This window comes from Amblyomma americanum, chromosome 1 (genome assembly GCF_052857255.1).
Source record: "Amblyomma americanum isolate KBUSLIRL-KWMA chromosome 1, ASM5285725v1, whole genome shotgun sequence".
NCBI classification, from domain to species: domain Eukaryota; kingdom Metazoa; phylum Arthropoda; class Arachnida; order Ixodida; family Ixodidae; genus Amblyomma; species Amblyomma americanum.
In genome coordinates, this window is record NC_135497.1 from 82,342,564 (window position 1) to 82,370,249 (window position 27,686).

At 48.8% G+C, this 27,686-nt stretch overlaps 1 protein-coding gene and 1 pseudogene across 1 annotated transcript in view; both read left to right on the forward strand.

Moving 5' to 3' along the window:
- LOC144113121 (structural maintenance of chromosomes protein 5-like) overlaps positions 1-25,316 on the forward strand; it is a gene marked incomplete at its 3' end in the record, with an annotated part of 180,474 nt that extends 155,158 nt beyond the window's left edge. Inside the window, 2 exon segments of the mRNA XM_077646029.1 lie at positions 12,726-12,787; positions 25,249-25,316. Coding sequence (XP_077502155.1) covers positions 12,726-12,787; positions 25,249-25,316 — 130 coding nt within the window.
- On the forward strand, positions 12,964-16,601 carry LOC144113122 (uncharacterized; annotated as a pseudogene).
- Positions 25,317-27,686: the final 2,370 nt, after the last annotated feature.

Consider the following 27,686-nt stretch of genomic DNA (forward strand, 5'->3'; position numbering starts at 1 on the left):
CCACCTTTCATGCGACATGGCTGTGATGCGGGGAAGCCATCCCAGCTGGCACTTGACCTGCCGCTATTGCTCGCTTGTGGTGCTGTACAGGGAACCCAACCTAACTGGTGTTTGACCTTTTGCTGCCTCTGGAATTGCCATGAGCGCCTTCAAAATGCGGCTGAAACCTAGGACGACCTATGCTGCCTCTTGAGATCTTGTCTTGGCAATACGTCTTTTGTCTTTAACGGAACTTTCTACAGGCAGCGCTTCAGCACAGCAACGGGAGCCTCTATCTCCGTTGTTTGTGCCAATCTCTCATTAGAAGCCATTGAGAGAGCAGCCATGTCCACGTTCCAACCTGCACCGAAGTTATTCCTACGCTATGTGGACGACAGTTTTAGCATTATGCATCACTAAGATGTGCAGCCTTCCCTACTTCATTTAAGTTTAGTTCAGCCATCAGTACAATTTACCGTGGAAGAAGCCTACGGAAAAATCTCTTTTCTTGTTGTCCTCATACAGAGAAAAATAACCGTGCTTGAAACCTCAGTATATCGAAAACCGATGCGCACTGGGAAGTACATTAACTTTCAGTCCGCACATCCAATTGGACACAAGCGGTCAGTTGCCAAATCGCTCTTTAACCACGCTTTCACCCTATGCTCGAGCCAGGAAAAACGCCGCTGCGAAATCGACAAAGTGAAGCAAGTCTTGCAAACCAATGGATATCCTAAGCAGCTAAGGCCAAGAGCGCTCTGCTCACACCTCCTGACCTGGCCAAGTACAGAAAACGTAGAAGCCAAGTGAGTGAGCATTTCGTACGGTTCCGGGGTAAGTGAAGCACCTTCACGCATTTTCAAAGGTTGTGACGTGCACATTTCTCATCTGCGAGCCAGCAAGTAAAAGACCGGGTAAAAGATCGTCTAGATCTCTTAAGGTACCCAAATGTGGTGTATAAGATACCGTGTCAAGTCTGTGCCGCTGCTTACATTGGCGAAACTGGAAACTTCAGACGCAGGCTCATAGAGCATCAGAATGACATCATGAACGGCCGCTCCACATCTAATGCTTTGGCGGAACACAGCGTATCAACGGGACACACCATCGATTGGGACGAAGCATCAGTCTTTGCCACAAAGAAAAAGTTATCGTCGCGTCTTCATTTAGAGTCTTTTCATATATAGTGAAAGCTCGTTAATTTGAACCTCGATAATTTGAATTTTTCGGATAATTCGAACTACACTACTTGGTCCGGCCAAGCTCCATAGATGTCTCTGTGTAAAAAAGCCCGTTAATTCGAAAGCGAGTCGGTTCCACTACGGGTAATTCGAACTCCGCGCCGCCGCGTCTGGGCGGCTTGGCACACAGCAGGTGGCCAAAAAAAAAAAGCACCTCCGCATAGTTGGAGGCTGTGCACATCCTAAATGGGGACAGAAGATGGAACCAGGTAAAACCGTGGAAGAGTGGGTAAAGCCTAAATGGCGCCATCACCGGCGCGGTGGCCGGCGGCGCTGGAGGGTAGGGGTTGGCGGCTGCGGTGGCGGCTGCCTACCCTCATTTCCGCGCAGCCTCCGAAACTGGCAAGTAAATACTCGTTAATTCGAGCCCTGTTAATTCGGAAATACGGATAAGTACTGTCGGCGCTGTTTTAGCTAATGCCTGTGAAAGGCTGACTTCGGACGGGCGCTACAAATTACGTGCGAAAAACTTTTTTTTTTCTTTGCGAGTGTTGTTCATCCTTCCACCCATCAGTTGCCAACGGAAGCACGCGGTCAGCCACGATCATGACGCCGGCTTTTAGCATCACCCGGCGGTCAGCCGTTGGCCGGAAGGGGCAGTGTGGGATGTCAGCGTGGACCAATCAGAATGCGACTGTGTCTGACTTTTGCCCACTTCTACAACATGGCCACGCCTGTCGAAGCGGCCTCTCGCTTCACCACTCCGAGGACATGGCGAAGCTGATCTGCGGGGCTGATCCCAACATGTCCGAAGAGAAGAAGCTACGTTTTCTTATGAGGGGCATCAAGGAGCAGATCTTCGCTGGGATAGTTCAAAGCCCGCCCAGAACAGTTGCCGAATTTGTTTCCGAGGCCACTACGATGGAGAACATGCTCGACATGCGATCCAGACAGTACAAGCGTCCGCCGTCGCTGATGGCTACCAGCGGTGTCGAGGCTTGTAGCCATGACGTCCTTCGGGAGACCATCCGGACTGTCGTACGCGAAGAGCTTCAAAAGCTCTTTCCAACCCCGCAGTCGCCGCAGGTTTCTTCTATTTCGGACATTATTTGTGAAGAGGTCCAACAGGCGCTGACGCTGCCAGACCCTCTTCAACCGAACACAGCACCCCAGATACATACATACATACATACACACACACACACACATACATACATACGCCTCAGCCGTCCGCCGTCCACCGCCGCCTCCAAGTCGCCCCGATACACCTGTCCACATTCGCTGCCAACCACTCCTTCCTCACCCTTCTCAGGTCCCCCCTCGGAAGAGCGACGTCTGGCGTACTGCCGATCAGCGCCCTCTGTGCTATCGCTGCAGCGCGCCTGGTTACGTCTACCGCAACTGTCGTTACCGACATGTGTCTGCAGGGATATAGTGCCGATGCGCCCCGACCACAGCGTGGTGAATGGCCTCGAGAAATAAGCGATTACCTGGCTGCGGCACCTGAAGCCCCACACTACTATGCTTGGTTGCCGTTTCCACGTTGTTTCTCGTCTCCGCGGCGTCCTTCCGCCGACATTTCTTGCGGAAGGTCTCCTATCCCCGTCAGGAAAACTAGCAGCGGCAACCTTTGAGGGGGGAAGGTTGCTCACCAGTGACTCGTCCGAGATCCTCCACCACTCCACAGACATGACCGACCGCTTCTATGACGCACCGACGATCACCCGATAACATGCCTCGCCACATCAATTCTCCTCCGCAGCGAAACTGCCTGGCGCCACCCCACAGCCGTGAGCGGAGTCCGAGACGTTCCCGTACACCTAGAGCTACAACTGCTGATCTGAACATTTCAATCGACGGTACCGACATCACCGCACTTGTGGACACCGGCGCCGACTACTCGGTAATCAGTGGGCCTTTTGCTGCAACTTTGGAAAAAGTGACCACACCTTGGACGGGCCCACAGCTTTTGTACTGCCGGGGGCCATTTGATCACCCCAGCTGGCAAGTGCACGTCACGAGTGACCATCGAAGAGGGCACGTACCTGGCCGCCTTCATCGTACTCGACGAGTGTTCCCGGGACGTAATCCTCGGAATGAATTTTTTGACAGAAAATGGCACGGTCATTGACCTTAAATCAAAGTCAGTGACGCTCTCCACCGAGAATGCAATCCACAGTGCTTTCGAACGTCCCGCGGCTCTTTACATCCTTGATGACGTCACCATTCCACCCCGTTCGAGTGTTGTGGTATCTGTCGGCGCGAAGACGCTGCGGAAGTTTGAAGGTGTCGTCGAAAGCAAACAAATTATGCTTTTCGACCGCTGTCTTGCTGTCGCCAGAGCGGTCGTTTGCCTTGAAAACGGAGAAGCCGAAATACTGCTTACGAATTTTGGAGCTGAGCACCAACATCTCAGCCTTGGGACCACTGTGGCCCACATTCATGGTATCGGCGACATTCGACGAGCGCCCAGCCTTGCCATGGTGTCGTCAACAGAAGTTCACGCCGGTGTTCCCGACTTCCAGTACGACATTAACCCCGCGCTTTCGCCGCAGCAGCGAGGCCAAGTAGAAAATCTCCAGCGCTATGGCGATACCTTCTCGACTTCTTCCCGCGTCGGAAGAACACACTTGGCCAAGCATCGGATAATTACGGATGACGCCATGCATCCTCTCCGACAGTCACCGTGTGTCTTCCCCTGAATGTGCCGCAATCAGCTGTCAAATTAAGGAGATGCTTTGAGACGACGTCATTTCAGCCCTCCCGTAGTCCCTGGGCGGCACCTGTCGTCCTCGTGAAGAAAAAAAGATGGTACGCTGAGGTTTTGTGTTGACTACCGTCGCCTAAACAAAGTAACTAAAAAGGATGTTTATCCCCTTCCTCGAATAGACGATGCTCTCGATCGCCTCTGCTATGCAAAATATTTCTCATCCATGGACCTCAAATCAGGATATTGGCAAATCGAGGTAGGTGAACGGGACCGAGAAAAACCGCATTTATTACTCCGGACGGGCTGTATGAGCTTAAGGCAATGCCATTTGGTTTGTGCTCTACACCTGCGACGTTCCAACGGCTGATGGACACAGTTCTGGCAGACCTGAAGTGGCAGATATGCCTCATGTACCTTGATGACGTTGCTATGTTTGCACCAACGTTCGAGGAGCCCCTTTGGTGCCTCGTAGTTGTGCTGCAAGCCATAAAGTCTTCTGGGCCAACGTTAAAAAATGAGAAATGCCACTTTACTTACACTGAGCTAAAGTTCTTGGGTCACGTCAGTTATGAGGGAGTTCGGCCGGACCCAGACAAAACTAAATCTATTGCCAATTTCCCTCCACCGCAGGACCAAAACGCAGTCTGCCGATTTCTAGGATTATGTGCCTACTACCGTTGCTTTGTGAAAGATTTCGCTCGAATCGCTGAGCCCCCGACGCGTTTGACGATGATAGACACACCTCTCACGTGGGACGCCCCTTAAGTACAAGCATTTGAAACTCTTCAACGCCACCTGCAAGCACCTCCAGTTCTGGCTCACTTCAACGAAAACGCAGATACGGAGCTTCATACTGACACAAGCAACGTCGGCCTAGGTGCCGTTCTGGTTCAAATCCACAGCAGTCGAGAACGAGTCATCGCTTATGCCAGCTGCTCTTTGTCTCACACTGAAGCTAACTCTGCAACTGAGAAAGAGTGTCTAGCGATAGTGTAGGTGACGTCGAAATTTCGACCCTACCTTGATAGAAAACGTTTTACTGTAGTTACGGACCATCATGCCTTGTGTTGGCTTGCGACCTTCAAAGATCCGTCAGCCCGCCTTGTCAGATGGAGTCCGCGCCTCCAAGAATACGACATGACAGTGGTGTGCAATTCTGACTGGAAGCACTCATATGCCGATTGTCTCTTCCGCCCCGGTCGTTTCCCCAACGGAGCACGGTAACTGCGACGAAGACGTCTCCTTAAATTGCGATCAGTGCAACGAGCCTCGCTGAAAAACAATACGCCAACCCAGAACTTCGGCACCTCATGGAGTTTCTTAACGGTGCCCACCTGGCTGTCCCGAAGGCTTTCAAGCGCTCGGTAGTGTCACTCTGCGTTCGCCATGGTGTCCTCGTGAAGAAAAATTTCGCCACAAACAATCAGCAATACCTTATTGTCATACCGACGAGCCTACGTGACGAAATCCTTTAAGCTTCACACGGCGAACCGACTTCTGGACATTTGAGTGTAGCCTGCATGCTTGCAAGGATCAAAGAGAAATATTACTGGCCCCGCCTTCAGTCGGACGTTGTGCACTACATCAGAACATACCGAGGCTGTCAGCGTTGCAAAGTGCCCTCAATAAAACCAGCTGGATTCTTGAAGCCTATAGCACCACCATCGCGGCCTTTCCAGCAGATCGGGATGGACATGCTGGGCCCATTTCGTCTTTCTCATTCGGGAAACAAGTGGATCATCGTTGAAACTGACTACCTGACATGATACGTGGAAACATCAGCTCTGCCAAGCGTCACATCCCTTGACGTGGCAAAATTTTTTATCCATCAGATTGCTTTGCGTCACGGTGCACCGGAGATCCTAATCACCGACAGGGGTACAGCATTCGTGGCTGACCTCCTGCAGCAGATTTTACACCAGTCATACAGACCACCGAAAGACGACATCCTACCACCCTCAGACGAATGGTTTAACGGAATGATTAAACAAAACGCTAGGTGACATGCTCTCAATGTATGTCGACGTTCAGCACAGAACTTGGGACGAAGTGCTCCTATACGTCACCTTCGCATACAGTACGGCCGTACGGGAAACGACAAACGTGCCACCATTCTGTCTCGTTTACGGCCGCGACGTGACCACGATGCTGGATGCCATGTTACCGCATGTGGACGACATCGACCCGAATGGGGATCTTCACACCTTCCTGCACCTCGCCGAAGAGGCTCGTCAGCTGGCCAGAGTGAGGATTCTCGACCAACAATGCCTAGATGTCCAACACTATAACCTCCAACGTCCTGATGCTCGGTACATATCAGGAGACCGTGTGTGGGTCTGTTTTCCCATTCGCCGACGCGGACTTAGCGAAAGGCTCATCTGCCGGTATTTTGGACCCTACAAAGTGATCAGGCCAATTGGAGACCTCAACTATGAGGTCGTTCCTGACGGCTTTCAGAAGCCTCGGCGATCCCTGCACCCTGAGGTGGTACACGTCCGTCTCAAGCCTTACTATGAGCGATAGCGGTAGAGCTGGACTTTCACGCGCACATCATGCTTTCCCTAGTGAACTTTTTTTTTTTTTTAAACACACAGGCTATGCATCGGGATGATGCTCTTTCTTTCCGGGGGGCCAGTGACACGGTGCATTCCGCTAGAACATGTCGCCTCAAAAGAAGAAGAAGTGATCTGGACCTGTGGTCAAGACGTTCGTCGAAGCCCGCTGCTGTCTCTTGTGATCAGTGATCTCCCGCATTCGCGCGTGACAATATGCATAGCTGGAGTTGTGAAATTGGTGAATGAGCACATTTGTTTCTGACTCCGAGCTGGTGCTGTGCTCTGGTGCATGCTCATCCCGCAAGAAGTCGTCCACCGTGTCCGCTGTCAACGCGAGCCGTTGTTCCGCACTTCCATCACATAGCAGAGCAGCTGTTCTTCCAATTTGGGAAACTTGCACGGCTTGCCTCGGAAAGCGCGCTTTTTGCAGCTTGTGTTCCTCAATGCATCCTTTTGGTTGCACCATCGTAGAATGCACTTCTCGCCCACGTCCAATTCCCTGTTCACCGCATGCTTGCAGTGTTCAAGAGCAAACTCCCAGCTGTGTAGCCATTAAGGTGCTTGCCCACCGTGCTAAAATTACAACACTCGGCAGCATGACACAAAAGCCACAGCTACGGTGAACTAACATGCTACCACAATTCCCGTGCCTTTGACAGGCTATGAGGTCATTCTACGTCCAGCCGGCCGGGAAGGCGAACTTCCGTGCTAGCTACACGCAGGCGTAATTCAAGTACGCAACACGTTTCCCAAACCCGTGGCGCACAGTTGCAGCCGCGGCAGGTCTGGACGAAATAGGCAACAGCAGGGCACGCTAGGAAATAGTTCATTATCCTAACGCAAGGCAAAGCACACTGTGGAAGAATGTTCTATCCGTAAAATAGATGTTCACTAGCTCACCAAGTCGTTGACGTCGACCGGCGTTGGGTTCGTGGGCCGGCGGGGAGTGAAAGGGTTCTTCGGGGCAGTCGGGTCAGGTTCGGCAGCGAGTGTCCCTTGTCCCGCCGCGAGTTCCCCCTTTTATCCCCTCGGTCGTTGCCTCCCTAGCAGCAAATAGTTGCCGTCGAGCTTAGGCATGCAACCCTCTCGGCAGTAGGCAGCGCGCTGCCGTGACGTCACGTCAGTACTGGGGCAGAAATGAGCAGAGTCGCAGGGGTCCCTTCCCTCCACATTCCTGGTGGCCAGCGAGCATGTGGATGTCACGATCGCCGCTGGTGCGGGGGACGAGGGGGGGGGGGGGGGGATACCAGTGTATCCCCAAGGCACAAGAAGCTGGAGCTGGTGATACTGATGCCGATATGGATACCGGGAGCTCATGGCGGGGGAAAAAGTTTGCGATGATGATCATGAACCGCAGCCTCGGGCACTATCCGTGGGCGGCACCCGGAAGGTCCTGTGCACGTGCACAGCCTCCAGGATAAAGCGCATCGTTCCTCACAGCTCGAGCTGATTGCGGAGGGCACGGTGCGTGCATTTCGAAGGCTATTCCCGCATGGGTCATGGAGAGTTCGGGTGCAGCTCTTACGCAGATCTTTTTTTTTAAATATTTCTTACAGGCAAATAGCGTCCGGGCCGTACACGGGTGCAGCCCTTGCATGCGTTTATACGGTATGTTGAGCAGACAAGGGAATGGAAAAGAGGGCTCATTGACGGAAGCCAACAGTCGGAAGCCATGACAGAAGCCAACAGTCACCGAAACAAAGGAACATAGGGGATGTGTTTTGTTCTAAATTTGCGGTGTTTATTGGTTGGAGATTAATATGGTAAATATTTTTATTATTCTTCTAAATATAATTGATTACAAAGCACAAGAAAAGACAACCACATGCTGCCAGTCGGATCCAAACCCACGACCTCTAAAATTCTTATATGGTGCTCTGCCAACTGAGCTCCGACAATGGCTGACCAATCTTTTGCTTTTCACGGGGATATATGCATAGTGTAAGTGAACCTTGAGAGTGTTCACCAGAGCCACCCTCGTCCATAGCAGCAGACGTAGTGTGTCTTATATTACCTCGAATGCCACTTAGGAGCGTGGTCGAACGATGAGGGCAGAAGCTGTGCGAGAGCCCTCTTATGCTGCCTATGGCATCAAGACTGCCAGAATCGCTGCCATCGTTAGCTATTAAGCAGACAAGGGAAGGGAAAAGAGGGGTTCGTTATGTCACAACAAGCTCCTCTTTTCCCCTCTTATGGACAAGGGTGGCGCTGTTGAACACTCACATTGCACAGGTGACTGATGGTACTACGGGAAGCGTTCGTGGTTTTACCTCACACTAGCGTTCTTATCTTGCACTCGCTAAGACCACCATGGAAGTTACAATGGTATGGCGGGTTCATAGCTAGGCTTTCAACGTTCGTTCACGCTTCTTGCACCCATCGACACTGTTCCAGAAGTGGCGCCATGGAAAGCAGTAACCATACTGTGCTCCTATCGGTTGTCAGGGATGTGGTGGAAACAGTGGTAGCTTCCGCCATTTCCACACTACAATGTTCCACTTGGAATGATTATAATGAGGGGAAGGCAAATAGATGGTGCTTGTTCTTCCAAAAAGTTTTTTCTTGAGCTTTGGGGCTTGAAATTGGATCTTGAAGTTGGATATAGAGTACTGTAAAACCCACTTATAATACAGGCGTGCATGTAGTGCGAGGTGTAATTTGGGGATAGCAAAAAATGGAAAAAATGTATTCTTTCGCATATAATGCGAGTAAGGCATACAGCATGAAGACGTTCCAGGAGTCGCAAAAGCTGAACATCCTCCAATTATTTGTGTATGCTGATGCACTGGATATGACACGTGTAGTGCGGTCGCCGAATATCTGGCAGATACAGATTGGGTGCCACGCTCGCGCTTACTCATGTCCTGCATCACGAGGTCAGGTCAGCATCGTGACCTGGCATCGAAATCGAAACTACCGACCTACGTCACCGCTAGGTAGCGCCTCCTCTCGAAGCGTGGTGGTAACGGCCCTGGATAATAACGAAACCAGAACTGTGGATTTTGGCCGAAAATTGTTTGGACCCGCATATAAAGAGAGGTGGAAATTTGACATTTTAAAATCTGGAAAAAAAACCTCGTATTATACGCGGGTTTTATGGTAATAGAAGTGGTGTCAAGCTATCAGTGCTAACCATTAGCCACTGCTTCTGTCCCGTGATTTCTCTGAGAACATCTCACTTGTTTGTCACATGATGTGTCACCCACTCTCTGTGGTGGATGTAGGACGACACCCGAGATCGGCTCTTTTTCTTGTTTTTCGAGGATATTTTGGAAAAAATTTAGGTTGGCACTTATTATTCTTTGATTTTCTCCTGTTCTGTATTAAGGCGAAAACCTTTAATGGCTCATTCGTCTGTTCGTTCGTTCGTCTGTCCGTCTGTTATGCTCTTCAACTCGATAATAAAAAAACTTGGCACGATGGGATTCAAACCACCATCCTTCCATTCTGCAGCCGAGTGTCTTAACGACTAGGCCACTTGCTGCCAACACATATGTAGTTCTCCTTGTCTAGGATGCTGGAGAGTGTTTGCAGAAAGGCCTTGAATCAGACGGATGCCTCCCAAACACCCTCCAGTGTCTCCAGCATTTAAAGGGGCTGCGAAACACCGCTTGAACGGATGCCGTTTACACTTCAGATGGATTCTTTATGTCGCGCAGATGCTGACTCAAAAAGAATTACGAGAATCGATGCATAGGAACGGGAGTTATTCAATGAAGAAATTTCAAAATACAAGCAAACAAAATGCTGCCCTCAACTCTATTTCCGCGCAGCTTCCCATTCCCATTTCACTCTCCCAATGACGACACACTGTGCGACCAATCAAAACAGCCTATCTTAGCACGTGGCAGAAGTTTACACTTTATGGTTGCCTGTTCTCTGTAACTCGTTCATGCCAAGGCTGGCGGCGCCGTTTGCATGGTTACAACAACCATGTGAACGCCCAGCTGACCCAGCGATGCTTCGTCACCACGACGGCGCAGAAGGGAACACTGATCAGTGACGTTCCCTTACTTATAGATCCCATCTCGAGCGCGAGATACTGCGACGGTGTGACAGCCTGCGCAAGATATCAGACACATTTAGCATAGTGCGTACCGCTACTGCTTACCGCCAACCATCGCCCCTAGCGCGCTGGTTGGTCACGGCGAGCAAGGAGCGCGCGCTGTTGACAGGAACGTGGTGCCATCTGGCGGCGCCGCCCGGTGATCCTCCACAAGCTGACGACACGCACTGTCTGCTAAATGTGAACTGAACGCATCATTCCTTGGGACCGAAACGAACGCTTATAGAGTGCAATGGCTCAACCTGATCAACTCTACAGAGCCGCTCTCGATACATAGAGAGTACCCATAAGTGTTAGTGCTAGGTCGTAGGATGTGCACAGAGAGGCGCAAACTCCTTCGATGCAAAATGTAGCCAGAACCTCTAGTGGTGTATTTTTGTTTTACTTGCTTTACAGTGCTTTTATCTAGGGCAAACAAGTTGGTTTTGTTAATGTAATATAGAACACAAAAACTTGACAAAACGTATCTCTTATTATTAACACAATTTGCAGTATATTTACTCTGTCCAATCATAAAGCTCGCCCTCCGTGATGTCATATCCGATTCTAAAAACCGCCACTGTATGGTGACACCGTCAGCGCCATGAATTTATTTTTGCAATCTACAGTACAATCTCGTTACAACGAACTTCACGGGACCGCCGAATTTAATTCGTTATTTTGAAATATCGTAGTACTGAAAAACCTTTATTTTCATGTCAGTAATGCATCACAAGAACTAAAATTACGTACCTATGCAGCAGATTTATGTATTGGTAAGTAAATAATAAACGATAACGCTGGGCACAGTTTAACTACAATTTATTGCTTGAAGAACTCTGTTATCTTCTTCTGGCGAGTAGACGACAAGCGCTGCAGGACGAACGCCTCCACATCCTCGACCTTCCTGTGCACGTCATCACGGACATCTTTTCAGCGCCCGAGGAATGATCGGGTCTTTTCTAGAAAGACTAGGACATCCCAGCCGGAAACAATCTCTTCCTCTTCGTGCGCTGATCCAGTGTCGGCGTCGTCTTCGTCGCTACTACATTCTTCTTGCTCATGCACTTGATTCACGATGTCTTCGGTGATGAGCTCTGTGGATGTAGCCGCCACGCTGTCGCTGTCCACATAATTCGAATGTCGCTGTCCACGGTAGTTGCCCAGCCGCAGACGTCTTCTTGAGGGAGCGATGCTCGATGTAGTTTTATGATCTTGTCCCGATCTTTGAGCATCGTTGTATTTGTTGACTGTGTGATGTCAAGCTCCCTGCACAAGTCCATTTGCTTTTTTCCAGCATTCAGCTGCAACAGAATGTCCGCTTTTTCTTTAAGCGAAAACTGGCGTCGCTTCTTTTTAACGCAGGGGCCAGGAGAACTCATTGTCAGCAAAGCTAATGCACAACACAATCACAGCACCGATAACTTTGCAGATCCTACCGTTCGCTGTCGACGTGGTGACACTGCGCTGAATAGGCTTAAGACTACGGCGCAGTATGCGACCACATGCTGGATGGATGATAATGGCCTTACCCTTTGTATCGGGTGGCAGCTTGCGCCACCTAGCCTATATTCATTCAACGCGACACTAGCGTTGATGCCGATGCCGCTGGGGCTGTATCCGTTGCAACGGATTCCCCAGCGCATAGCTGCTGCTTCGGATGATGATGGAAGGCGTCAGCTTCAGGGATTTGGTACCAAACTTTTGGTACGGAACTTCGCAATAACGAAGCGTCTTGCGATGATTGCAAGATTAAATTACATACGTTATTCTGAAATATTCGGTAATTAGAAATTCGTAGTAGTGAAAGTGTTTTACATTTAAAATATAAGCATTTTGGCGGGGATTTAAAAAAAAATTCGTAAATCTGAAAATTTTGTTAATCTGATGTTCGTAGTAACACGGTTTTACTGTAATTAAACTATTAAAAACAGACGTATACGTGGTACGACCGATGCTAATAGAATCGCTATAACTCCTTCTATGCAACCAACGGGCAAAACAATGCACTGAAAATGTTTTTCGGGGCCCCTTTAAGATTCACAAACAATTGTGTACTTAACGCCTTAGCCACACATCAGTGACACAAGCAGCAACACCGCGTCACAGGCTTTCACCTCACAGCACTTTTTGGTCAACAAAGTGCCTTCCTGAATTTTTTTCCTTCCACAGCGCTCCAGTGACTAGCCCAAGATTAAACTTTTTGTGGGTGTCGTGCTTGTTTCCTGATTGCTGTGTTCCCTTCTCCTTTTCAGTACACGGTCAGGGTGTCGGAGTATGATCCTTCCCGGTTTTCAACCATGTCCTCGGAGCTGGAGTAAGTGGAATTTTCTTTGCAGTATGTAAAGGGGCTTTGTCATACATGACCTATGCCCTTCATTTCTGGATAAAACCCAGTTTCACATGGTTTTTGCTCCTCAAAGGGAATTCTCAACATCAGGTTTTGTTCAGTTTGTACCCTAAAGTGTACTTTCAAGACAAAGTAATTTGACAGTGCTCAGAGCTGAATGTGCTATGCAATTTCAAAGGAATGTAATTTCACGGTGCACAGAGCTGAAGGCGCAACCCACTTTGAAGACAATATAAATTTGACAGTGCACAGAGCTGAAGGTACAATGCGTTATTAAAAGAAGTTAATTTGGCAGTGCAGAGAACTGAAAATGCAACGCACTTTCAAGGGAAAGTAATTTGACAGGGCACAGAGCTAAAGGTACTTCACAGAAACAAGCAGATGCGTTATGCTTCTTTTAGAGCGGTTTTTTTTTAATTATTCGATAACTTTTAAAAAAGTCAACACACTGAATTTTAAACACCCAATTTTTTCGCCGCAGTCGAAAGCTTGCTGTCTAAGGTGCTCGATTCAGCAACGGTTTTGTTTGAAACACTGTAGGTCATTTCTATTAAGAATTTTTCTGTCAGTGTGTGCACTCGTTTTTATGTAGGCTGTTGCCATAAACCATGATCAGCGAAATTGACAGTCATTGCACGTTGGGCAGAAGTGACGTACCAAAGACTTCTTTCAAGAATGGGCCCGCAGGTGCTTGAAAGAACTGTAGTTTTAGGTAGAAGCCGGTGTTGAGTGTCCCGCGAATTAAGGGGGGACGCGGCACTTGAGAGCCGAAAAACGGCCCAAAAATCGCATTTTCAATCACTTCATTTTCGCGTTCCCGAGACCATTCTGCGCCGATCTGCAAATTTTGGCTTTGAAACTACGTTTATTTCACGCGTTATACCAGTTAATAATAGCAAATACGGCACGCGGACCTTTAAATTGAGGTCAAAATTCGCCCTATTTCAACCGCCTGCAGCTCGGGAACTACGCACTCGATCGGCGCCATTTTGGTATTGTTGGAAAGCTGCCGTTTCCAGCGTTTAATTTTTTTCAGTAAGCAACCCTGAGTTTCACGCAGAAAGAAAGAAAAGCAACAACAAAAATGATGCATGAAGTGGCCTTCTATTGGTTGCTTGAAGCATGTGACCAAAATGGCGGTTTTTCATTGGCTAAGGAAGCTTGTGGTTGGTGCCTGCCGCCATTTTGTAAGGGTATTTGCTCTTGCGAAAACGTGTTGTGCCCAACGTGATACTTCGGTTCGCCATGCCTGGCGGTGCGAAAAAACATCGATCTCTGCATCATTTTGGCCGTACACGGAAGAAAGGTAGAGGCAGAAAGCGTGCTGGTGCTGCTACCGCGTTGCGGGAGCACGTGATGGACAATCGGGCTCCGACATCGCCTGATAACGCCGTCGTGCCCGAGGACGCCTCCCCTGACAGCGTGCAAGGTGTCGAATTCGGCCGCGCGTCGATAAACACCGATGTTATCAGTGAAGAAGTACGCGAGATCGGTTCCCCAGATAGCGTGCGCAGTGTCGACTTAGGCCACGCTCGGATGAGCACCGATCTTATCGGCAACAGAGAAGCGTATGAAGTTGCTTCCTCTGACAGCGTGCGCTGTGTCGACTCCGGCCGCGTTCGCATAAGCTTCGATGCTATTGGCGACAGAGAAGTGCGCGAGGCTCTCGCCCGTGAAAAAACGGCACTTCAACGACTTTCGTCGATAACGGCACGGAAGGTTGAGCCTTTTGCAGAGGCAAGCAGTGCGACAACGGCGCCAGTGCCGGATCAGTGTGCCGCTCCTTACGTCATCATGAACATCGACTCACTCAACTCGCTCCTTCAAGTTCTGCGATGCGAAACGTGCAACCAGCCAGCGCATATAGTGAGAGGTGATAGTGATTACGGCCTTGCGGTGAAGCTGACTGTCGTGTGCGACAACTGCGGAGACATCGCGACCGAATGGAGCTCGCCCCGAGTTGATGGTTCGAAGACCTGCAACGCGTTCGACGTCAACCTCCTGGCTACGCGAGCAATGGTTTGAACAGGGAATGGCCAGACAGCCATGAACGATATATTCGCGGCAATGGGAGTGTCGCACCATGGAATGCACCACAAAACTTTTCAGCGACATTTGAAGCAGTCTTTGGCACCTGCTGCCACACAAGCGGCCGAGGTCGCTATGAGCCAGTGTGCACAAAAGGTGGCCACACTCTACGAAGACCTGTGTTTTGGTCATAGAGGCAATATAGCAGTAAGCTATGATGGCTCTTGGATGACACGTGGTCACTCGTCACACATATGCGTGGGTGCAGTGATAGAGTTGTTTTCAGGTTATGTCTTGGACTACGTTGTACTCTCTAACTTTTGTTTAGGGTGTGAGGTAAGACCGAAGCCAGATTCTGAGGGCTACGCAGAGTGGAAGGCCACACACCAGTGCCAGAAAAATAGTGATAGCAAAGCTGGTCACATGGAGGTCGAAGCTGGCCTCATACTTTTCCGAAGATCACTAGAGCGACATGGATTGCGGTACACAACCATTTTGTGTGATGGTGACAGCCGTACATTTACAGCAATCCAAGAAGCGAAAGTGTATGGTTTCATTGATGTGCAGAAGGAGGGCTGCGTGAACCATGTTCAGAAGCGCATGGGGACAGCACTGAGGAATTTGGTGCAGAAACAAAAAGGAGAGGGGAAGCGAAGCCTTGGTGGGAGAGGCCGGCTAACAAATGACCTCATCATGAGACTGAGCACATATTATGGCTGGGCTCTAAAGTCTAATGACGGTGACGGGGACGCAATGCAGAAGGCCGTAATGGCAACTTACAGGCATGTCACATCCACTGATGAACATTCAGATCATAGCCTATGCCCCACTGGAGAAAATTCGTGGTGTCGCCGAAATGCTGCTAGAGCAAAGGGTGAGCCAGAACCCGGGCACCACTACAATTTGCCCTAAGACGTTGCAGAAGCAATGCTGCCCGTCTACACTCGGCTATCTGAAAGGACCCTACTCCAGAGGTGCCAGCGAGGCAAGACACAGAATGCTAACGAAAGTCTCCACTCCGTCATTTGGACTCTAGTGTCGAAGGAGCAGCATTCTTCACTCGTTGCCGTGCAAGCTGCTGTTGCGGAAGCTGTCCTGCGCTTCAACACTGGGAATCTTCATGCGTCATCTGCAATTCTACAGCAGCTAGACATGAACATCACTAGCAGTGGATTTCAGAGGGCCAGGGAGAAAGATCTCCGTCGAAGTGCCAGCTCGAAGAAGAAGCGAGAAGCTTCTCTGGAAGTGAGGAAGCAAGCCAAAAAGAGGCACAGAGACGGGATGCATCCTGATTATGCCCCTGGAGCATTTCCTTGAAATTTTATTGGGTTTTTCCCAATAAAGATGTTTTGAAACCTTTTTTCTCAATTTCTCAAAACAGCAATTTTGGCACACTTGAGATTTTGGAGGAAAAATAGCTTTCGTTCTATTTCAGCTATCAACATAATTTTTTTTTTGTCAGAAAGGTAAATGCATGCAGAATGTAATATGCTCAATTTCAATACAATATTTATTTCAGAAATTTTTAAAAATGGGTCATATGTTTGGCGTGCGAAGATGGCGTTTTTTTCTTGCAACTTTGATGAGCTGTAAGTCTAGTTAAAATTGGCCCAGAACATTTATTTATACCTTATTACACTCCTTAAACATCCTAGATTCATTCGATACTCAAACCACTGTGTTGTGGTTTTCTGTTAAGATGCTAATTTTGCTCCAAACAAAGATCCTAACTTTTACAGTATGTCGAAAACTACTTGTCCTATTGCAAAAGTAATTACACCTGAGGAATCACTTCATCAAAATATGCAAGATGTGAAAATTTGGTTCAGATCCATTCATAAATAAAAAAGTTGTCTGTGAAGTGTAGCATCCCCCCTTAAAAGAAACCTCTTTAATTAAGAAAACGGGCCTGAGTGCCGTTAGCGATGCTTCTATCTTCTTGTATAAAAGCGAAGAAGCCTTTTTAGGAAAGGTTTCCTGATACGCACACGTGTACAGGTGCTGTGGTTTTTTCCCATTGTGATCTGAAAGGTTGAGTGCACAAAGCCTTTTAGATGGTTTTCTTGTCTCACGTGCTTTTTTCTGTTTCTTTACGGTTTTAATGCTTTTTGGTTGGTTGTCATCCTTTCAGATCCCAATCAGTCATGTTTCTTTGGCCCTTTACACCACGTGTCATGCCTGTTATTGTTTTTTCTCCGATCCTATCCTTCTTAACTAAGTCATGTTTTTAGTGTTTTTCTTTTATCGCTTTTATGACAGTCACGATTTTTTTTTCCGTCTCTCTCTTCTCGATGTTGTTGCATCCAGATGTTGATGTGGAGTGGTAGAGGGTGGGTCTCGTGAGTGACCCGGGGGACGTACTTCGCGACTGGTGAGTTTGAGACAGGCGTGCAGATCTTCTGACGTTGGCACTCGGAAAGGCTTTCCTCAAAAAGTTATTTATTACAATATTTGCAAAACTTATTTACATTTATTTATTTATTTATTTATTTATTTATTTATTAGAGATACTATCAGTCCGGTTAGGACCAAGATAGGAGCGATACAGGGTACAGATTACAAAGGTGGTACACGACAAACAAAACACCAGCACCATCCAGTCGGTGCCAAGTTTTAACATATCAAAAAATGGAACTGACCTCTAAGCAACAAATAAAAATGCGCAAAAATATCGCTGCAACGAAACAGAAAACAATGTGAAAACACCATGCCCAACACAAATGCAAGGCGCATTATATCAGGCACTATACCAACAATCACTAACTCCGGCAGAGAACACATCCACACCCGATGTGAGCACCACATTCTCTGGCAGTCTGTTCCATTCTCTCGCTGTGGACAGGAAGAAAGAATGCTTGTAGCAGTGCTTAGAAAACTTTTGTTCTTTTACGTGTCTGCAATGCTTACCCCGAGTGATACGTGAAGTAGTTTCGCTTATGTATTGCTGCTTATCGATATGTACCATGTTGTTCATAATCTTATGGAAAAGAATGAGTCTTTTTTGTTTCCGGCGACATTGAAGAGGGCGCAAGTTCGCTAAAGTGTAAAGTGGGGTTACCTGATCTTGTCTTCGGAAGCGAGAATAGATAAGGCGAAGTGCACGTCGCTGCACTTGCTCCAGTTCAGCTGCAAGTGTTTGGGTGTAGGGATCCCACACCTCACACGCATATTCCATTATCGGGCGTACGAGCATCTTATAAGCCGTAAGTTTAGTATCCTGTGTAGCATGCTTAAGTGACCGCCTAATGAATCCTTATCTTTTATTTGCTTTAGCAACAATGTTATGTACGTGAGTGTTCCAACGCAGGTCTGAAGTAATTGTCACTCCCAGGTATGTATATTCTGTTACTCGATTAAGTTTGTTTTCTTGTAATGGGTAGTCAAATTCGAGTGGCTGATGTTTGTGTGTGATTGTCATACATACTGTTTTACTGGGGTTTAAAGACATTTGCCACTTTCTACACCATTCGCTAATGTTGAGCAGGTAACCATTAAGCCTAACTTGATCTTCAACTGAATTAACATTAGTATAAATAATGCAATCGTCTGCAAATAATCTGGCCTTGATTTCTGAATCTTCAATGAGGTTGTTTATGTAAACAAGAAACAATAACGGTCCGAGTACCGAGCCCTGTGGCACTCCCGTCGTCACGTCACACACTTGGGATGCGCTCCCGTCAATACTTACAAATTGCCTGCGGCCCACAAGAACGAACTATATTTGAGTTTTTGAGTACTGATTGAAATTTGCTTAAAAGTTTACTATGATTTACCTGATCGAACGCTTTCCTAAAGTCTAGGAATATTATGTCAATTTGCCCTTTCTGGTCAATGCATCTGCCAAAAGATTTAGGCCTCTCCGCTTTAAAAGACGAAACTCCAAACTCTAGTGACTCCTGACCACCGTCGGCCACCGCATGGCCAACCCGCCCGGCCGCCGCTCAAGGAACTCGCTTCTCTAACTTCGCGACCCCGGGACCACCACCGGCCGCACACGACCGATCTGTCCGGCTGCCACCAACCAACCCCTCGCGCTCTCCTTAGCGCGCACCCATCTCCTTGTCCTCCTGCCAAAACTATACCCTCAGCCAATAGGTGACTTTCCCGCCACATTTCGGATGCAGTATATCACAACACAAAAGATAAGCACACAATATAAAACACACGCCTTGCAACATAAAAGAAAAGCACAAAATATCGACCACCACGGCTCGCTGCAAGCTGCCGTGGCTAACTAGAAAAATGCCACAACGAGGGGGGAGAAACCATTTACGACACGTGCGTCCTGTTAGCCGCTCTGGCCTAGGGTACCCGGATGCCTGCTCGCCTCCGGCGACGCTGGCCCATCAAGCAAGCTGCTGTGGCTAACTAGAAATATGCCACAACGAGGGGGGACAAACCATTTACGACACATGCGCCCTGTTAGCCGCTCTGGCCTAGGGTGCCCGGATGCCTGCTCGCCCCTGCGCTGGCCCATCGAGCAAGCTGCCGTGGCTAACTAGAAACATGCCACAACGAGCGGAGAGAAACCCTTTACGACACATGCGTCTGATTGGACCATTCCCCCTCGCTTAACTCGTGCGTGACGCTACCCTAAGAGCCTCTCCCTTTTGTCTGCGCGTTCCCCCTGCTCCCCTTCAGCGGCCCTCCTCAAGCCTTACCTCGACGTACGCCAGCTGAGTCGTGATAATGACCCTATTCATCTTTCTGACGTTTGCTGCAGCTGATAGGCGGTGTGACGGTGAGCCTATATATTATGTGGTTCTTTCAATAAAAATCAGTTGTCAGTAGCGCGTTGTCTTGTCCACCTTTCTTGCGATTGTCTCTTATTTTGTGCTAATGTTTGTACTGTGGGGACCTGCCCTGCAGCCCCCTGAGTTTGCTTTCCCCGCGAGGCACCGTGCAGCGGCGGTCTCACCTCGAGGCTGAATGCATTCCCTTGTGAGTTACATTAACTGGCAAGAGAGGGCGCCAGCATCGCTGCGCGGAGACTGCCAAAGCCCGCGCGCGGGAGAGGGGGCATGGGGGCTTCGGCTGGGATTGTCGGCCTGAGCGGACGCGTTGCTCGCGGCTCCGCTCTTCGCCGGCGGGGCGCGGAAGCGACGAGGAGACAGGCTCCTGTACTCGTCCCGTCCGGCCTTCGGAGTATATATCCCTTGCCCTAGCGCGGGCGAACATTCGCTCGGAGCCTTGCTGGTGAGTCGGACGACCTCGATTCATTAGCGTACCTTGTTGCTAGCTGGCGTTATTGTTTCTGTAGCAATAAATGCCTGTTTGTGTCAGCCAATGTGTCGTTCCTTTGTTCCCTCAGAGCAAGGCCCGCCATGGTCGGCGAGCGCTCGGTAGCGTACGCGATCACGGGGTGGGGTTCGGGCGGCTCTGAACCGTGTTAGCCGCGATGTGTGGGGAGAACGTACGTATCTCCCCAATTCAACCCCACATCTGGCAGCCCAACGTGGGGCCTGCTCTTGGAACATTCGACGACTGTCGGTTCGGTTCGAGGAACGCTCTTTGTCCGGACTTGACAAGTGCTAGGCCTAGAGTGAATTTTTGATCGCTAGGACCTGCGGCATGCTTTCTTGAGTGCGAGGTGTATTGCGCTGCAGCATGTTTGAACTTTTCGACATGCTCAGCACATTTTTTTCCCTGGAGATTCTTCGCGAGAATCACTTGGTCCGCATCGAGGGAGCGCGAGGCCTAGCGCCCGCGGAGTCGCCGAGCCCGAAGCGAGTGAGTACGGAAGCCGCGTGGGTGGTCCGAGTTTCTGTATATATTTTCTCTACTGTCTCTTTCGACTCTGGGAGTCGCGGCTCTGGGGGCCGGGTGGCCTGGGGCCACGGGTGCCGCTACGAGCTCGCTGGTATTGCAGCTCGGCACCGGGCGCTCCGACACCGTCCGATACGGTGGGCGCCGACTGCTCAGAAGCTGCTTTGTGCAGTGAGCGGGGTAGGACCACCCCCACAAAGCTGACGTCTCCTCGCGGCTGCGCGCACATAACCCGTTTCAGGTCTTTGTTGTGGTCACGGTCGTTGTCGGAGTGGTAGTTAGGCCTGAGGCTTTTCGGAGCTGCCTGCACCACGTTAAAAGAGACACGACAACCGGACCGTGTCGTTGAGAGGGGGCGCATTTTGCTGCCCGCTCCGTTTTTTTTTTTTTTTTTTTTTGTAACCTCGCACGAACTGAGCAGTCTCGTTCAACTCAAGAAAGGGCTTTGTTCACCCGAACTTTGCGTTTGCACAGCCGCCGACACGTTTTGCTAGCGAGTTAGGCATTGTGCCACGAGGCCCTTGCGGATGCCGTTTTCCCTCTCGTGGCCTACATTGAAGGCACGCCGAGAGTGTTTCGGCAGTTTTGCAGATCCGGTGGAGCCACCCAGGCTTGCTGACCGGTGCACATCGTCTCGCTGCCACCTGCTGCAACGGAGCGGCCTGTATCCTGTTCGCCGCATCCATCCGGGGCAGCTGTGGCGAGACCAGTCGGCAGTCACCTCCGGCTGCTGCTGCCCTGGCGACTACTGCTGGATCCTGGCCTGCAGTTTTCCCACCGGCCTTCGATTCGCGGGCCTGCGGACACGGTAGTCCGCGGGCCATACGAGTCGTCCCAGCGGAGACCTTCACGCCGCCTTCGGAATACCGCGGAAGTCTGCGTGGACGCTGTCAGCGTGACCTCCGCTGCAATACGTGCCTCAAGGACATGAAGACCAGGAGACTCCTCCATAGCATCTACCTTCAGGCGCGTGGGGTCTATTTAAGGTTGGGGGGATGTGGGGACCTGCCCTGCAGCCCCCTGAGTTTGCTTTCTCGCGAGGCACCGTGCAGCGTTGGTCTCACCTCGAGGCTGAGCCGCATTCCCTTGTGAGTTACATTAACTGGCAAGAGAGGGCGCCAGCATCGCAGCGCGGAGACTGCCAAAGCCCGCGCGCGGGAGAGGGGGCATGGGGGTTTCGGCTGGGATCGTCGGCCTGAGCGGACGCGTCGCTCGCGGCTCCGCTCTTCGCCAGCGGGGCGCGGAAGCGACAGGGAGACAGGCTCCCGTACTCGTCCCGTCCGGCCTTCGGAGTATATATCCCTTGCCCTAGCGCGGGCGAACATTTGCTCGGAGCCTTGCTGGTGAGTCGGACGACCTCGATTCATTAGCGTACCTTGTTGCTAGCTGGCGTTATTGTTTCTGTAGCAATAAATGCCTGTTTGTGTCAGCCAATGTGTCGTTCCTTTGTTCTTTCAGAGCAAGGCCCGCTATGGTCGGCGAGCGGCTCGGTAGCGTACGCGATCAGGGGTTGGGGTCCGGGCGGCTTTGAACCGTGTCAGCCGCGATTGAGTGGGGAGAACATACGTATCTCCCCAATTCAACCCCACAGTACATAGAACTGTGCACCAACTAGCCCAGCAACAAGTGTTACTTGACTACCTTATCTTCTTTAAGGCTTTTACATTAGCCCTTTCTAAGTTCCTTTTCCTCTGCTATTACTAGGCAGTACAAACTTTTTAAGCCCTCTACATCACTGATCATGTTCCACATTTTTATAAAATTCCACAGTACTTATACCTCGTGTTTGGCGCATGATGGCTTTAGCTGCATATGTGCCATTAAACACAACACAATTTTATTGACATCATTATATAAAGCACTACCCATGATATTAATATCTTGCTCGAAGGCCCTTATGATGAACTCTATGTTGTTGAATGTGTGTTTTCGCACTGTACAAAGACAGGAAGGTCCAGCATGAGCTTGGAATTACTGAGCATAAGAATGCGTGACTAAATAATTATAATAAGTGAAACCATATAAATATATAGACAAGCATCAGGCCGTGACGTCAAAGAGATGCGGCGGCGCTGGCCAGCAGTGACTTTCGTTGTGTAGGCAAAAGGCGAGACCTTCCGCATTTGGTGCGCCGCACTTGCGTGTTTTTGGGCACAATTCACTGCATGCCAACAAATTGTGGTGCAGTTCATTGAGTCGCAGTGCAGAAGAAAGGAAGGCGCATAAGTTTCCAGAAGCACTGGACTCGGGTTGTAGCACGCATGACTGTTCTTTTCCTCCGTTTTCATTTTCGCAAATTTCAAGTGTTGTTTCAACACCAGTCCAACGGCGCTAGGATCTCGACAAAGTCGCGCAGTGTTATTTCCTAAATTATTTGAAATTTCACATTGAAGGTTGATCAGAACTTGGCAAACACAGCAAATTGCATGCCAAAAGCCACTCTGATCAAGCAGAATGCGCACACATGAATAAATTCTAAATTAAGCAAGATTTTACAGCGTAGTGGAGTGAGCGTAAGTTTCGTTCGGAGCTCGAGGAAAACGTCTATGCATGCGCTCATGGAACTGTCGGATCGCATTTGCCTTATTCAAAGCAGCTATAGGGTTCATTCATTTCCAAGGTCGCCAGAGTGTAGCGGCTCAGTGAAAATAGGGAGCACATTACAGAATTCGTCGTGTGAGAAAGCTGATTCGCAATAAGTCTTCCTATCTTGCACTAGCAATCGGAGATGCTTTATTGACCCATAAGTGTAAAACTGTGCACGATTTGTTCTTCCCCATACCTCACGCTTTCACCCACCGTAGCGCTGCTCTGTTGCTTGTCGCCAACTAGGTGCGCAGAAGCACCTGATGTAGCGCTCCGCCTAATAATTCCGTCTGGCGAACAGACTGGAAAAGTGCAGAACTACTCTCTGATCGTGAACAAAAATGTTTCTAACCACAAGCGACCGCGCACGCTTTTGAAATATTCGCATGCACCAGTTGGTTTCGAAGGCAGCGTTACTTGGCGCTGTCTAGGCGTGCTGCATTTTGCCTACACCCTGCGTCTCTGCCGACCGCAGCGCCAATTTTGTTTACAGACATGATGCTTGTCTGTATAATACAATAGGCTTTGCTAAAGATTGTCTTCGTGCAGCCTGCCATCTAAATTGTTTGTGAAGATAAAAGAAAGCAAATAGTAAACAAAAATTGTTTTTTTTCTGCATAAAATAACATAGCCCAAATTATGTAGCTTTTTGTTGAATAACCTATGTACTGACATAAGACTCCGAGAACAGCGCTCAATTTTTACCCCGTGAATTTAGAAAATTTAAAATCGGAAAATGAAAGGTCCTACATATAACATATCAAACATACTGTGCGTTTCAGCGAACACTTTCAAAAGTTTTCAAAAATGGCTTTTTGGGTTGAAAATATGGCTTTTGCCATACCTTCCAGTGAATCATCTTAAGTAGTAAGGTGGTTATCTAGTTTTTATAAACTTTTATCTAGTAATAGTTAGTAATAGCCATATCAGTTTTTTAGAATTTTGAAAGCACAATTACCCTTGGCGTGGTGGCTCGACAAAATTTGACTTTTTCAACTAGTTATGTGCACTGGAGGGGTTGCTTTGCCTGCATGCTTTCGAAAGCTCATGTATTTTCGCACGATGCAGCCAGATTTTGTCCAGCCACAGCACCGAAGGTGATCATGTTTTCAAAATTCTAAAATCTGATATGGCTATTACTAATAACTATCTACAAATCTCTAATTGCAGCTATGAGCCTAACTCTACTAATACTTAAGATGATTCACTGGTTTCCTGATGTCCGCGAACACGAGTAATGCTATGCCGCAAAAGCCATATTACCTCTAAAAGCCGATTTTGAAAATTTTTAAAAGTGTTTCTCTGAAACACCTGGTATATCAGAATAATTTTTCAGTCTGTCATTTACGCCTGCTGTGTCACTCAAGAGTGCACGTCATGTGACTGAAGGACTCAACTCTTTATAAGGTGCAAGCTATATTCATGTCTGATATGCATAGAAAATGTTAAAATTGCACTCAGAATGACTCTGGAGATTAAATGACCTTTTACCTCTGGTTTTGTAGAAAAAGGGGGCACACAGTAGTACCAGTGACTTTGTTTGAAGACCTCAGATGTCACATCTGTATCTGTCTTATCAATGTATTGAAGAAAACTTTTATTAGGAATAAAAATTGTTTCAAGAAGGCTTACGTGGCAGCTGACTGATGGAAAAGGCTCAAAAGTTCAATAATATTTAATATTGTCTTTTTTTTCTCCCAATCGTAGTTGTGTTATACTGTACAGCTGCACTTTCAAAAACACGCAGAGCAGCAAGGAGGCTTATTAGAGGAGATAGCAACACGCTGAACGGTTTGTTTGATAGTTGGTAGCATTCAGCTTGCAAAAACATGGTAAGTTGATGCATCGTTGTTGGTTTGCCGGCACTTAAAGCAGTCAGGACAACGTGTATCCTACTGGCCTACAAATGGTTAATTAATATGCAAACATCAGCAAGTTGGCATTTTCATGTTCAAAATTTATCGCTTTTGTGTGCCATGCTTACCTCCTTCTAACATGCAAATTTTTTAATTTTTTTTTGTGCACAAAATTTGATTTTATGACTGCAGGCCACCGAGCCTACTGATCATGTCTGTGGATACTGATACACTGGAGGAGCTGGAGCAGCGCAAACAGGCAAGTGGGCTACCACTGTGGTTCTTCGACTGTGAGCAGATAATGGACGAGATGTTGTGTATGCGAACGCCGGCCTGCCATTGGTATGGTACTGAACATTAAAGTTGATGTGAACAGAAGCAGTCAAACTTCGTTGTAGCAAACAGTGGTGAAATAGTTCAATATAGCTGAAATTCGCAGCATAAAATTTGGCCAAAAGCTCACGTGCCAAAATGCAATTTAGTCAGTGAAAGGATGGCAACTGGGCGAGGCCTTTTCGACGTTTCACCTCCGTTTTGAAGCTGGAGAAGCTTCGAAAGACCGGGTACCAAACGCCAGCTATATTGGCTTCCCCGCATTAGAAGTGTCGTGTGAAAAGTGGGATGCCAGAACAACAGCTATCACTGTTTTCACCACCTCTGTGACAATCGACATGAGAATGGGATAGCTATTGGAGGGCTGCAGCCGACCATGCTGCTGGTTCAGGGGCACCATCAGCAGGTGCGCAAGGTGTAAACCGGTGCTGATCACTTGGCCACTAACTGTTCATGCCACAATATCGCTGTTGGCAAGTGCTAGGAAAAATTGCTGGCGGTTTAGCATTGCTAATCCGAAATACAGTCAAGTCCGCTTATAACAATATTCAAGTGCCACGAAAATTCTATTGTTATAACCGATAATTGTTCTAAACGTGGTGCACGAAAAGAAGCATAACAACTGCAAAGGAGGGGTCACGGACGGCAAGTGACATGCGAACTCCGCCAAGGCATCGTTTTGGTAGCCCCGACAGGGGCCTTGTAAGAAATGCGAGAAGGTAGCCGCGGCTGCCTGCCGCCTTGAGAGATCCTGAAGAAACACTGGGGTGAAGTCGCCACAAGCATCTCGCAGCGTACTTCTCACTGGCTTGTGCGAGAAAACCCCATGTCCGCCAGCCTTGCTTGCCTCACTCGAAGCTTGCCGACATCCTTCTCCGTGGCCTCTCTTTGAAGCACTGTATCCAGCCGCCACCTGGCTGGAAGTCCACATTGTTAATCAACAGGGCAAACAGTTTCGCCTTTGTGGCCAGAATCGGCCCAGTGATAGGCAAGTTCTGGGCAGGGGCACCAAGAATCCACTCGTAGAGGGCTTCCTCCATCTCCTTATAAGCACCTTGTCGAACGCATTTGCGCCCACTGTCAAGCGAGCACTTTTCTTTGTCGAACTTCTCAGCAGAGCGGATGATCGTCGACACTGTCGGTTGCGATAGTGCGTACTTCTTAACCAAGTCACACACTTTCTTACAGTCTTTGTAGTCTTTCACGATACTGCACTTAGTCTCCAAATCAATAGCCGTGCGCTTTATTTTCACCGGCAACGTCGTCCGATAATCGGCTGGCGGATCAGCCATCTTCCGTTTCGCGATTCAAACGAGAGGGAAAAAGCACGGGGCCTGGAACACCGACGCACTCAACCAACGCAAACCAAATCCGTAGGCAGAACTGCGCAGAATGAGGGGCAAGCAAGCAGATCAGCACTGTTGGCGTGTTGGCGAGGTCCGTTCGTGTTTCTGAGGGTGGCGCGGTGTAGAGCTATGGGCGTAGCCCATTTTTGTTCGGAGCGGTGGAAGGGCAGCGGGAGGGAGGCGTGCGATGCTGGCGATGCGGAGAAGGCCGGAAAACAGGTTCTATTGTATGAGCGTGTGGCGGGGAGGGCGCAGGGGCTGGAATTTCTTTCTTTTTTTTTTCTTTTCAAGGATTTTGCATTCCACTACCTTTTGGCATCAGCACTCAGGAGCCAGACTTCATTAATATAACTGATAATGCAGCATGGAGCATTGTAGTAAGCGGGTTATTTTACCATAGAAAACAATCAAAAGTGGACAGTGCAGCAGCTTTTCATTGTTGTAACGGATGTATTGTTAAAACCAGTATCATTATAAGTGGGTTTGACTGTATTGTGCGAAAGCCAGCACCATGTACATGGAAGCGCGATTGAGGTGTCCTTGACCCAGGGAGCCAGTTATGCGCTTTTCCTTGCCTTTCGCGATTTTTATTTCTGCACTCTCAATGTCAGGGAGGCTACAAGATTCTTGGTTAGGTTTGACCCCGTGAAGTAGTGCTTTTGTACTAAAAGTGCAAACATGTGGCGTGAGCACGTGCCGCACCACTACCATTCATTTGTGTAGTGAGACAACACCCGCCTCCTGCCATTTGAGCAGGCAAAGCTTGGCGCTCGGCAGTTTGATATACAGTTGAAGCTTGTTCCAGTGAACACAGATATTATGAATTATTGGCTATATGAAATTGTTCCTAAATATTTTCAACAACAACATGCATTTCTTACTCTGTGTATTGAACTATTGAACGCGGTTTGTCATAAAACGGATACATCGAACTGCTGAGCGCTAGCTGTG